The sequence below is a fragment of the Arachis hypogaea genome, chromosome 16, assembly GCF_003086295.3.
Source record: "Arachis hypogaea cultivar Tifrunner chromosome 16, arahy.Tifrunner.gnm2.J5K5, whole genome shotgun sequence".
NCBI lineage: Eukaryota > Viridiplantae > Streptophyta > Magnoliopsida > Fabales > Fabaceae > Arachis > Arachis hypogaea.
In genome coordinates, this window is record NC_092051.1 from 148,715,477 (window position 1) to 148,730,100 (window position 14,624).

At 34.9% G+C, this 14,624-nt stretch overlaps 1 protein-coding gene across 1 annotated transcript; it reads right to left on the bottom strand.

Annotated features, from left to right (window-relative positions):
• Positions 1-10,284: 10,284 nt before the first annotated feature.
• On the bottom strand, positions 10,285-12,827 carry LOC112697791 (probable isoaspartyl peptidase/L-asparaginase 2). The gene is made up of 4 exons (XM_025751117.3): positions 12,408-12,827; positions 12,013-12,246; positions 11,172-11,258; positions 10,285-10,995 (listed from the first exon to the last, which is right to left on the bottom strand). The coding sequence occupies exons 1-4, from the start codon at positions 12,567-12,569 to the stop codon at positions 10,498-10,500; spliced, it is 981 nt and encodes a 326-aa protein (XP_025606902.1). The 5' UTR covers positions 12,570-12,827; the 3' UTR covers positions 10,285-10,497.
• Positions 12,828-14,624: the final 1,797 nt, after the last annotated feature.

The window sequence follows — 14,624 nt, forward strand, 5'->3', positions numbered from 1 at the left end:
CACTACAGGGTTACTCCAATTTGGGAGTTGCTTCAAGTTCAACCAAAACATAAACAGTTACATTAAATACCATACAAATCTTAACCTTCTGTCACCTCCACCTCATAACCCAACACCCTCGATCACACCTTCACTTCTCTTTTCAAACTAGTTTACCACGTTAGCCAATAAACCAACAACCACATACATCCACCAGCAGCACTACACCAAAAGAAGATACACAAGATGTCATAAAACATGCCAAACTTCGGAAGGGAGCCAATAGAAGGAAAAACAATCACTATCAAACCAAACAGCCAAAAAGAACATAAAGTAGACAGCATCAATTTAGTAGGACAAATCATATCAAGCAAAGAAGTCCCATTTAAAAGTAGCAAAAATGTCATTATGGGAATCTGGGGAAACCCAGAAGGAGTTTTCATCTCTGAAGTGGGACGTAACAAAGTTCTGATAAGCTTCAAGGATATGTGGAGAGGTCTGCAGACATTGAAAGGGGGGCCATGGAATATAAAAGGTCATCTCCTAAATCTCCAATTATGGTCACAGCATGAATTAATATCGGAGGTCAGCCACCAATATATGGAGTTCTGAGTTCAGATACTTGGGCTACCCTTGGAGAACATGAACAGTGAAACAGGCAGAATCATTGGAGACATGATGGGGATTGTTATTGATGTGGAGGATCTGATGAGGAACCAGGTACTCATGAGAACTTTTCTAAGGGTAAGGGTAGTCGTGGATATTCTCAAGCCTTTAGCCACAAGTTTCTATATGGCAATGGAAAACCTCCCCAATATCTGGGTTGATTTTAAATATGAGCACCTTCAAGATTGTTACTGCATAAACTGTGGGGTTATAGGACACAGCAAAAAAGAATGCAATAAAGAGATGGCCATGGCGGCGTGGAATCCAGACGTACCCAGATATACCCATGGGCTAGGGGTAGACCAAGCTGAATAGGGGAGAGGGAAGAAGATGGAAGCAGAACAAATCACAAGAAGAGGATGAAGAGACAGAGGCGCGTGACATCCAGGACAACTATGAGAGAGTGGAAGAACTACAGGAATCTGCAGCCAGCAGAGTAGGTAGAAGTCTAGAAGAGGGAAGGAAGGAAAAAGGAAAGAAAGTAGCATCAGAAAATTAGGAGCAGTTAGGGAAAATGGATCTCAGAGCTACAGAGCATCAGGTAGGAGAAATTCCTCTTAATCAGCTGAGGATGGCAGAAAATCAAGAGAATTACAATAGAAGAGCCGAGAAGATACTAGAAAAAATTATGACAGACTTAAATGAGATCAGGGCCAGAAGAGGAAGGAATACTAATGGGCCAGGCCCAATAAAAGAAAGAATAGAAGTTGGGTACTGGATCGGGGAACAACAGGGAGAACAAAAAAGCATTAACCAAGAAGGAGGAAGCCCCAACAATTTGGACCATACAAGCCTAATAGAAGTGGACTAACAAGACACAAAAAAGGACAAGAAAGAGGAAGGATGTAGAAGGCAGCATAACAATACAGAAGATGAATTGGGCCCAAAAATAATAAAAGAGATTCTGAAGGCCAGTTTTGGTGCTAAAAACACAACAAATGCAGCAAGAAAAACGGAACAACAAAACAAAGGCAAGGCTTTAAAATCTAATGAGGACAGCAGGGATTTTTGGGAGCTCAGAAGAATGGAGGAAGGGAAAGATGACATGGCAAAAGAGAAGAATTTAATTATACAGAGAGCAGCTAGAGGAGGCACATATTTTGTGAAACTAGCCGAGGAAGAGGACAATGATAAAAGTGGGAAAAGGGAGACATAAGCTCTGCATGCTGAGTGGAAAAAGAGACTCGCAATAGAAATCATAAGCAAGTTGAACATCAAGAGGAAGAGGGCTGAACAGAGCACTCTGATGATTAAAGTGGCAGGGGAAAAAGAAGAATTGCTTCAAGACAGCACCAAAACCAAAAGGACCAGGAAGAATGAGGTAACAGAGAAAGACATAGTTGTAGGGAAAATGCAAATTGTTTTCAGTAGTACAGCGGCTGAGGAGGCGGGCCTATACATGCCCCAACCCCAGCCATGAGTATAGTAAGTTGGAACTGTCGGGGTGTGGCGGCAACCACGACAGTTTCTGAATTAAAAGATCTTTGCAAAAAGATCAAGCCGGCCATAATTTTCCTTATGGAAACAAGAGCTAAGGAATGCAAAATCAGAAAGTTAAAAGAGAGAACTACGTTTTGATAAATCTTTTTGTGTAGAACTTCGGGGCTTGTCCAGAGGTCTAAGTCTTTTATGGAATAGAAATATGAATCTTGATATTTACTCTTGGTGTCATAATGTTATTAAAACTTATATTACAGATAGGAAAAGAAATAAATGGGACTGTTGTTTTGTGTATGGAGACCCCAAATTTAGGCAGAGAAGGAAGCAATGGAGGGATTTTGTAGCTCAAAATCAAAATCAAAATGAACCACAACTGTTCATTGGGGATTTAATGATATTTTGAACCAGGAAGAAAAATTGAGATTACACCCAAAGCCAAGATAGCAGGTGGAAGAATTTAGAAATTTTGTGAACAGCAACAGATTGATGGACATTAATCTTAAGGGAAGAAAATTTACCTGGTTTAGCAATCCTATGAATGGCTTCGTTACAAGAGAAAGGCTAGACAAGGTCATTGTCAAGTGGGAGTGGAGAAGATTATATCAGAATGCAACCCTCACAGCCCTCCCGGCGATAGAATTTGATCATTGCCCTCTGGTTTTAAGGCTACAACCAAAAAAAAATTTTGAACGATACTTCAAGTATGAAGCATATTGAGAAGATCATTAAGCAAGAATGGGAAAAGAATGAAAATAAAAGGAATAAATGGAAAAACTACAAGAAAAATTCAAGAGTTGCAAGAAGGAATTGGAGCAATAGAGCAAAAGAACTTTCACCAGAGCTGACAAGAAAATCAACCAACTTAAGAAAGAAATCACAAAACTGCAGAATCAGGAGTTTTCAGAACAACAACAGGAAAGGATCAAGGATCTGAAGGTTGAAATATCACAACTATGGAAGAAAGAAGAAAAGTACTGAGGCCAGAGAGCAAGATTAAAATGGCTAAAGTTCGGGGACAAAAATACCTCCTTCTTCCATGCAACGACCATTCAAAGAAGAGACTTGAACAAGAACGAAAGATTGAAGGACGCAGAGGAAAATTGGATTACGGGGAGCAAGGACATCATGGATTTAGTGGAGAGATACTTCACTGATCTTTTTGCCACAACCACTAGGAGCAAAGTAGAGGAATGCACACGGATTATCCCGAAAAAGGTCACAGTTGAAATGAGCAGGGAGCTCCTAAAGGAAGTGTCAGATAAGGAGAAAAGGGATGCAACCTTCAGTATGAAAAGCCTGAAAGCGCCTGATCCAGATGGTCTTAACGGTTTATTCTTTCAAAAGCACTGGGACATCATCAATAGAAAGGTCTGTGATGTTATTAAGGAAATTTTTGTTAGCAGGAGAATGCTAGAGGACATGGGAGAGACTACGGTGGTCCTGATTCCCAAAGTAAAACAACCAGAATGCCTCAGCCAATTAAGACCTATTAGTTGCTGTAATTATATTTAAAGATCGTGACGAAGATCATTGTCCTCAGGTTAAAAAAGTTTCTTGATAAATTAATCTCCCCGACCCAAAGCGCTTTCATCGGAGGAAGACTCATACAAGACAACATTGTCATTATTCAGAAGGCCTTCCACAATTTAAACAAAAGAGGCAGGTTTGGCTCCCCAAACTTAGCTGTAAAATTGGACATGAACAAGGCTTACGATAGGTTAGAGTGGGACTTTTTGGAAAATGTTTTACATTCTTTTGGTTTTGAGCAGAGTTGGATACAGTTAGTAATGGAGTGTGTCAAAAGCGCTAGCTATAAATTTGAAATAAATGGTAAGTTGTCTAAGAGGATAAAACCTCAAAGAGGTATGAGGCAAGGTGACCCTTTATTACCATACCTTTTCATTATGGCAGCAGAGGTCTTCACAGCACTTATGGAGAAAGCACAAAGGGAAGGACGTATTTCAGGCGTTAAGCTTGCTCCAATAGCACCAGTTATCACCCACTTTTTGTTTGTAACGATTGCATTCTTTTTGCGGAAGCCAAAGAAGATGAACTTTATCAAAACATCTTAATTCTGAACAGATACACGGATGCATCGGGACAAAAGATTAATTTAGAAAAATCGGGCATATTGTTTGGACAGCAAGTACCGATTCAGACAAGGGTCAATATAGAAGAGATTATGGGCATGCAAACCTGGGAAAATTTTGGGAAATACCTTGGGTTACCGGCACATTGGGGAAGATCGAAGAACAAAGCGATGGTATGACTAGAAGAAAGGATAGACAACAAGATTGAAGGATGGAAAGAGCGACTACTCAACCAGGCAGGGAAGGAGACTTTGATTAAAGCAGTTATTCAAGCCATACCCAGTTATGCTATGAGCATTGTCTTGCTGCCCAAAAACTTTTGCCAAAGAATAGGATCAAAAGTTACAAAATTTTGGTGGACAAACTCTGAGAGAGAGAAGGGGATACACTGGAAAAGCTGGAGCAAGATTTGCAAAAGCAAGAGGGAAGGCGGGTTAGGTTTTAGGGACTTGCAGTGTCAGAATTTAGCTTATCTAGCCAAGCAAGCATGGAGGGTAATTGAAAATCCAAATGTAATATAGGTAAAAATTCTAAAAGCAATATATTTTGAGGATAGTGATTTTTGGGAAGCTGGCAGCGGGAGTGGAGGATCATGGGTATGGAAAAGTCTGATCCAAGGCAGGGACTTCTTGAGAAAGAATGGGAGATGGAGTATTGGAAAGGGCTCAAAAGTAAAGATATGGGAAGACAACTGGGTTGTGGGCATGGAAAAAATCCTTTTGAACAGAAATCACTCAGTGGATAGAGTAAACGAGCTCATCATCGAGGGAGAAGGATAGAAACAAGGAAGAATAACAGAATTATTCCCAGAGAACATAAGCGACAAAATTCTGCAAACACCCATAAGTCTACTGAGGAGCGAGGACAGACTAATATGGCGTTTGAAATTGTATGGGAGTTACACAGTTAAGACGATATCATGTGGTAAAGAAGGAAAAATAGGTCAGCGAAGGAGCGGGGCCTTCAACAAGCACAGATATGACGGATCTTTGGAAAGGGATATGGGGAATGAATATTCCGTCGAAGATAAGAATGTTTTTATGGAAAGCAGCACATGATATAATACCAGTATATAACAACTTATTTAAAAAAAATAACTAATACTCCTATTTGTCGAATTTGCAGGGAAGGAATAGAGACAACGAAACATGTAATTCTTCTATGTCCGTGGACTACAGCAACGTGGTTTGGAGTACAGAGTCAACGTCTACCAACACTAGAGACAATCAAGTCTTTTGTAGAATGGCTGCTTGAAATGTGCAGAAAAATTAGAGGACAAGCAAAGGAAGAGGCAGAGGATCTGATTGGAAGAATTGGAATGCTAAGTTGGGAGATTCGAAAAACGAGGAACCAGACTATATTCCGAAACACTAACCCCAACCCCAATGCTACCATCATCAGAGCTAAAATCCTAGAATCAGAAATCAGGGAAGCAATGCAAAGAAAGGAGAAGCTCAGGCAAAACCATAATAAAAGTATCAGCAGAAGGAGCATTACCTGGAGACCTCCACCGGGGGACTGGCTGAAGGCTAACGTAGACGATGCATATAGTAGATCGACGGCAGAGGGAGCAACTGCAGTTGTGATTCGAGACAATTCCGGGAGATTGTTAACAGGAGAATCAATGTGAATCAGAGCTCATTTCAGCCTGGCAGGAGAAGCAGAAGCAATGAGAAGGGCACTAATTCTAGCTACAAATTTTAATATGGAGCAAATTTTAATAGAATCGGATAATTTACCTCTTATGCAAGCGGTGAAATCAAAAACTTATATAGGAGAGGTGGAATCGATTCTTCGATATATTTTTCTTCTGGCTGAGAGTCTGTCCAATTGTGGCTTCACATGGGTCCCTAGAGAGGGGAATAAAGTCGCTGATGGAGTGGCGAAATGTTCCCTAGCAGGCCAATTGGAAGAAAACTGGAGACGGAAGCCCCCACGAGAAATAGCAGAACAATTGAGGAGGGAAGCTTCAAACCAGAACAGATGATCCAATCGAAGCCATTCAATGGGCAAGACTAAAAACACATTGCATTCCAGAATTCAGAGGCAAGAAAATTTGAATTTTGGGGATTCAATGTGGTGGAGAGACCTGATGCCAAATTACGGAACTCTAAACCCTCTCTCAGTTATCAAAGGTCCTGATGCGACTTTGTCGGAAAGGAGAAACGTCTTCGTAAATAACACTACCACACCTGGGCAAGACAGTCAACAAGGGAAGGAGAAATAAGACGCGGCAGAGGAACCAACCGGAATTACCTTGGCGGCGAAGAATCAAGGCGGACATGCGACGGAAATGGGCTTCAACAGCATACATACGTATCAGACGGCAACGGTTGAAATCGGCAGTTGCAGCAAGCGAGAAGGACTACGACGCGGCAGAACTGAAGATCTTAGGCAGCGGGGCGGCAAGATACATTGCCAGCGCAGCCTCTGAGACTGACGGCAGACAAACGGTGGTAATGGCTGCGCAGCTGATGAAAACCGAGAGTTGAAGAGCGAGAGAGATGAACAAGGGGCGTGGGTTCTACACCAGGAGCATAAGGGTTGTGTTGGATTTTGACCTGACCCAGTTTTCCTGTTTGGTTTGGCATTGGGTCAAAGGCCAAAAAAAAAAAAACTTGAGTAGAAAAAATCTAGAAAGGAAGAGAGAAGAGTAAGATATTTTTAATTTTTATAATGTGTAAGAAAAATAAAATTAGTTACAACAGAATCGTATAACTTGTATTTATAGCTGATTAGAGTGCCAGCTGCTATAATTACCTAAACTAAAACTATAACTAATTTAACTATCTATAAATTTGTCTTTGAAATTCTAATACTCGTATCATATAAAATATGTATCCAAAACACCTTTAATATTATCGAATAAAAATAAATATTGAATTTATTAGACCGCTGCCCCATTTAGAGCAATCTCTACCGACTCCAAATTACCTATAGGTGCCATAGCACCTATCACATTAATTTACCCATGATTCTTAATTATAAAAAATTTGCAGTATGGTTTCAATTTCATGCAGATTGCAGAGGATATATCAACTATCACATCTAAGAAACAAATGAAATTCTTGAATCAGAACAAGCATTGTGAACTGTGTGACGTGTATGTATTTATTTATTTTTGGAACTTTGCAATTTGTTAGAACAATCATATTATTCGGCATGAATTGGACCATATAACAAAATCTCTGCATTAGATAATAAATGCCAAAAGACAGCGTGTTCTGGAGCCCACACATTTAAATTTAAATTCTCCACCTGAACACATCAACATTTTCAATTTTTATTATATTTATATTGATTTACTTAACATATACTCTAAGAATACAAGTTGATATTATCAATTAAAATTTTATTTCTAAAAAAAGTTGTAAAATTTAATCTTCAAGATATTTAATATGTATTTATTAAAAATAAATTTATTAATAATAATCTTAACAGATATTTTTGTAATACATGAAGCTAGATCCTATTTATATTTACTGTAATTTATTTGTATGATTTAAATTATCTCAGATATTCAGTCATGAGCCATAACATTTAAATTGATATTTTTTCAGAAATAAAGATACTAACAAGATCAAAGAAATTTAACTAATTAACTAATTCAGTGTAGCATTTTATTAAGGGAGCGAAAAATTTTATAATATTTTTTTTAATTCTTGCTATTAAAACTTGAGTTATGCTACGTGTATATTAAAATTAGTCACCAAAATTAGTTATCAGTATAAAATACATGCTAGAATATAAATACACATTAAAAATAAATTAAACTACACATATATTTATACACAAATTGATTTTAGTAACTAATTTTAATGTACAAATAACATTTTTGTTCAAACTTATACGTGTCTATTTGTAAAAATTCAGGATTAGAACTACAGGAGCTGCCACCTCAGACAAGATGTGTCTAAGTCCAGTTCATCACAAAATAGCTACCATTATGTTGAGATCTATATCCAAAGTAGTGACTTACATATTGAAATAAATAAAAAATAAATAAATTCAGTTCATGCTATTCCATTATACTGAGTCAGCAACTCAGCATGCGGTTTCATATATTCGGAAAAAAATTAGTGAAAATTAAAATTAGGTAAAAAGGAAAGAAATTTATTAAATTTATAGACAATATGTATATTTAATGAAGCTAAACAAATATTACCATTGATCATTGTCAACTAAGCAATTACTTAGCTCATAATAAGCAACAGATTCTGTTTGGGCAATAAAACTGAATTTAACAGAATCAGTTATTTCCAGCAACACTCATCACATGCATGTAACTAACTCGTGGTATATAAGTTTGTGATTCTTCATTGTTTTTCACTTTTTCTCTCCCCTGTTTTTACTTTCTCTTTTCATAGCAAGAACTCACTCTTCCCTTAGCAAGGTACATTTTTTTTTCAATTATGAAAAATAACTTTCACTTTTTGTTAAAAGAAAGATATAATGCATATGACATTACCCTTGTAACAATGTATGTAATCGATTAATCATTGTATAATTGAGCCATTTGAAGAACCTTTAAGTATAATACAATAAGAAGTTCTTAGCTTCATATCGATCCAGTTAGCTTATCACAGTTTTAACGGATTTTTAAAATATGATAAGCAATCTAGTATATATAAAGAGAAATCATTCATTTTTTCAGGTATGTAACACACCGTTATTAATTCTATCTTTTAGACTTTTTGATTCAATTGTTGAAGTCTCTTTGCAGATCATTTTCCTTCGTCTTTCATCTAATTGGACCGAAAATCATAAAGATCACTAACTCAAAAGACAACAAATTCCGATATTTCAAGTAATTCACAATCAAGTATGTAAATAATAAGGGACATTTTACTATACAGCTTGAGTGATATAAAAAAGAAAAAATAATTTTTTTTATAATTATTTTTTATTATTTTATTATTATTCAAAGTGTGAGTCCTACCTTTTTCAATATCTCTTTCATCTCATAAAAAAAAAGATTTGTAAATTTACATCTTTACCATATAATTCACCAAATAATAATATGCCACAAGTGTTTGTGGAATAAGAATAGTTCATGATGAGCAATATACGCTATCGTCTTAATTATTTGAACACAAAAGATCCATATTAAACTAGAAATACAAAAAAAAAAAGGCACCCACCCAATTCTTGGCATTTAATTGAATTGTACAGTATGAGAAATCAAATATTTTCTTTAGGAAGGCAAACAAATATCAAATTAAGGCTTAGTTAGTGGAAAAAACAAAGAATTGAAGAAAGAAACTCGATTTGTTGACTTTATATACAAGCATGCACGTTTTACGATAGTTGAGATTATTATTTTCAGCGGAATTATTATTTTTTTCCCTCTTTAAGAGGCATAAACCATCAGCTATCCAAAGATTAGAAGCCAACTACTAATCCCTAGTTGTGAAAACTGCTGTACACACGTTGTTTTGCTGCCTCCAAATATAATGTTTAAATAATTCAAACAATTATCCCTTGTGCTAGACCTCATGAATGAAGAATGAATAGTTGATTATTACATATATTTTAATCATAAATAAATTAAACCATTTGAAAAGTCCTCAGTATTTTCGGTAGAAAGCAAACCACACACATAAACTAGAAAAAAAAAAAACCTTGTTATTATCTATTGTTTTTGCATTTCTGCGGCCATAGCTCAAACCGTCCATTCTGATACATAAATTTATGTGGGTTCCGCTAGTTTTTACTTGAATAAAATATTTGTTAACCACTAAACATGTTTAGTCCCTGTATACTATGTAGATTAGTAATCTATATGTAATATTGGCCGTAGCTCAAACCTTGGTCTAATGTTGTGCTCTACTAGACCATTGTGACAACATTTTTATTTTAAGGCACTCATTGGGGCTGAATGATAAGGAGAGGGGGTCCATGGGGCCATATTTTTGTTTCTCCTGGTTTCTTTCTTCCTTTTTTTTATAGAAAAATTAGTTACTAAATTAGTTAATATATATTATTTAAATTATTTTTAATATATATTTTATATAAATAATTATTTTAATAATTAATTTTTAGTGTGTATATAATATATTAATATGACTGATATATATAAACAAAGATCAAACATATATTAACAAATGTGTTTGAGGGTCAGAAACTAACATAATGATTATTTCATTCACATTTTCTATCCTTTCAAACAGAAAACATAGAAAAACCTAGCTACTAATACATAATTTCACATCACTACATAATATTTTCATTTTTCACCACCTTACCCTCACGAAATCAAAGTTAAGAAGCCAAATCCCCAAACACAAAACGCAAAAGCACAAATTAAGCCTAATTTGTAATTTCATTCCCAAATTCCAACCTCCATGAACCCATTCTCTGTGGCACAACCCCTAAACATGCCATTACAATTAAACCCATAAGCCACTTCACCATTTTTAGACACAGCAATTAGGCCAGCTTTCCCATCATCAAGCCTAGTTTTGATGCAAAAATCCACTGCCTCTTGGAGCCCAAGTCCCTTGTACTCCATCACGGCGGCGACCTCGCGCGCCAGCGTGGCGCGAATGATAGCCTCGCCCTCGCCGGTGCACGAAACCCCGCATAGGTCGCATGCATAGGTCCCAGAGCCTATCAAGGGCGAGTCGCCGATGCGACCTGCCATCTTGTTCATGAGGCCGCCGGTTGATGTGGCGGCCGCGCAACGTCCCTCCCGGTCCACCACCACGCAACCCACCGTCTCCGGTGCGTATACGCTGATGGGAAGACCGTTCATGTGGAGTGGGGACTCCACATTTGCACCGCATGTTGTCTCACACCCATTGGGAATTCGGTAATCAAACTGCAATAATCATCAATCAAGCAAACATCAAACTCAGTCACTAATATTTTTGTATATAAATGTATATTTAATTTAATTTATTTTAAATATATATTTATTTTTTAACATATATTTAATTTTATACTAATAATTAATTTTAGTAGTTGATTTTTGTATATACGTAACATAGTACGTACCAGGATTGCATTTGCTTCCTTTGCTAATTTGAGCATGCCAACGTTTTCTGGGGTTATGAAGTATTCATTGTCCACAACCTCCACTCCCTGAAGATCAGAAATCAAAACAAATTAAAAATTTAATCAAACCTTGTCTTATATGAAATTTAATAATAATTAATCACACAGATTCAAGATTTGCACCCCACGTTAAACAGAGAAGATAGATTTCCAAGTAGTGCTCACCGCACACGTTGACAAAACATAGTAACATATTATACAACTAGGTTCCAACTCACCAGGGTCCAGGAGATTCCTCCGAAAAGAAAAAATTAAATAAATAAATAAAAGGGAAAAAAATAGAAGAAGTCACGTGAAAAGACGTTCTTAAACTTTTTTAAAAATATATTCTAATTTAATATTATAAAAAAAATTTAGACCTACACACGTGAGGTAGCAAACAAAGTGCAACTAGTTCATGTACTTCAGCGTTGAGACAAATATGAAAAAGAAAAAAGATTCTCCCGATGAAAACTGTACCCAACTTTCATACGGTGCATCTTTATTATTTAACAATTTTTTCACAGGAGAATCTCGTCTTTTATTATTATTTTTTATCAGATTCGTGGATTTTTCTAATTAAATATATAAATTAAATTTCATATTTATTCTCAGATGCAGTTTTCAAAAATGACTTAAACTTGACAATTTAAAAGTTAGATTTTCTGTATCGGATCTGATCCAAATTTTTTTCTGAAACGTTAATTTCTTATATTTTCTGTAAATGAGAAGAAAAAAAAAGAGAGAATATAAAAAAAATAGTGAAACGGAAAGGACGTGAGGGAAGGGCGTGTTTGGGAACCTGTTGCCTAGCGAAGTCTTCGGCGCCAGAGAAAGCGAGGTAGGAATGTGGGGATTTTTCCATAACCAAACGGGCCAGAGAGATCGGGTTCTTAACGGTGGTGAGACCCGAAACGGCGCCGCATCGTCTCTTTGGGCCATCCATTATGCTAGCCTCCATTTCCACAGTTCCTTTTTCCGTTAGGGCAGATCCACGCCCTGAATTGAACAATGGATCTGTTTCCAATTCCCTCACCTATCACAATCACAACATCAAATTCATTTCTCCTTTTTTTAATGTCTATCATGTTGTTGCGATCGAGTACCATTTCATTGTAAATTATTTACAATGAAATGATAGGCGAAGTCGCAACGACATGAATTAATTATTAGTGAATTAGTGAATTAAGGACGTACGATGAGTTCGACGACGTCGATGGCAGGAAGATTAGAATTGAGGGCAGAGATGCCGAGATTGAGACAGCGAGTGAGGAGTTGTTTGGCTTCTTCTTGACGATGGAGGGGGAGATTAGGGTCAACACCAGCTCCGCCATGCACAGCAATAGCCCAACCACCCATATTAGTGTCTTAATCCTACGGCCTACCCTCACCCCTCACCCTACTCTCTCTCTCTCTCAGTTTTCTGTGCTTCTGAGATTATGGAGGCTGCAACAATGTGAGGGAGGGACACCCTCATTTTATAGCAAAATGTTTGGACCCAAATCTTTCATTTCAATTCGGGTTTGGAATCTACTTGCTAGTTGCTATTTGGGTCCAACCACAACCACGTATTCTCTTTTCTAAAATTAATTACCTTCCACTAAATTATCTCAGCCTATCACTGCGCCCTATTGCTAGTAACTATTTCTCTTCACTCAACTACCACTAAATAACGAAAATACTAAATAATATGAACAATAGATATATTGAATATTCATTTTATTAAATATGCAAATAATTATTTTAATATTAAAATTTAATATGTTTTTTTTTATTCTCGTATTTAAGACTTGTTTGTACGAATTTAAAAAATAAAAAATTCATTTTTGTTTTAATTTATTTTTTTAAGAATAAAAAATTTAAAAAAATAAAAATAATTTTATATTTAAATATCTTTTATAAAAATATTTATTTATTTATTTATTATGTTTGGGTATAATAATATAAAATTTTTTTATTTATTATATAAAAAATATATTTATTAAATAAAAAATATCTTAATATTTTTATTTTTATTATTAAAAAAATGTCAAACACGCTAAATTTTTTTTTGTTTTCTAACAATTTAATGTTACCTAAATAAGTTCTTAGAGTGACAATGTTAAAAATAATTATACTAAATATACATCAAAATTAATTAATAAAATTAATTATTAATATAAAATATATATTAGAATATAAAATATATACAAAAAATAAGTTAAATAATAGATATATTTATACACAAATAAAAAATTACATTTTTTCATAATAAGAAAAAATAGTACAAAAGTCTTTTTAAATTAGTTGATATTAGTTTTGTTATTAGTCAAAATTAGTTTATTGGTTCTGTTATTAGTCAAATTTTTTAAATTAATTAGTTTATATTAGTTTTGTTATTAGTCAAAATTAGTTTATATTTGTTACTAGTTTTATTACTGGTCAAAATTTTTAAATTAGTTTATATTGGTTTTGTTATTATTCAAAATCAGCTTATATTATTTTTGTTATTAGTCAAAATTACTTTTTTAAGAATTAGTTACTTTGTTAACTAAATGCATATTTTTTTTTTAATTTAAAGTTTGTAGAGTGGAAACAGCAATAGAAAACATATAATAACAAAAGTAATAATTTCTATGGTGTGTGCGTGGATCATATAAAAGTAATAACCACAAAAATAATTAATACTGTCGAGCACTATTTCATTTTAATTTTACAATTATCATCTAATCTAAAAGGCGATGCAGAGTAAATTTAACTCTTATTTTTTCTGTGGCTACTTTTTTTGGATGAAAATTCATGTGCAGTTAACTTCACATAAAATTAATATTTGAGAATCATTAAATAATTTAATTGATTTAACTAAATTTTCATCTAATAACTCTCAACTATCAACTCCACGTAAAGTCAATTACATCTAAATTTTCATCTTTTTTCCCATAAACATTTCATCTTTTTAAGAATGAAAATAAAATTATGGAATAATAATGAATGGAAACAGCAATAGAAAGAATTTGCCCATAAATATAATCTCCTTCTGCCTTTAAGAGGTGGCATTTTCCGAATTTACCCTTCTTCCAGCAGAAACAACCAAATATTTGGGTGGACCACCGGTGTCTTTTGCTACTAACTATATTATATATGATATATGATTCTCCCAGACAATAAGGTAAGAGATATTTATATATTAATTACACATATATATCACTATTTAACTGCATGAATAAATTACTACTTTTGTGTCCGTGTCTGAAAGATTCACCTCTGAAGGAATCTTGGATTTGCTAATGCCTTGCTGGTAAAAAGATTCACCGTTTTGGATCCGACAGAGACAATTTTTGCTGGCCAGAACATAATTATTTGATAATAATTGTTAGAAAATACAGGATAAACAATTTTTTTAAAACTAAGTCTCTAACACATTATTGTTTTCTA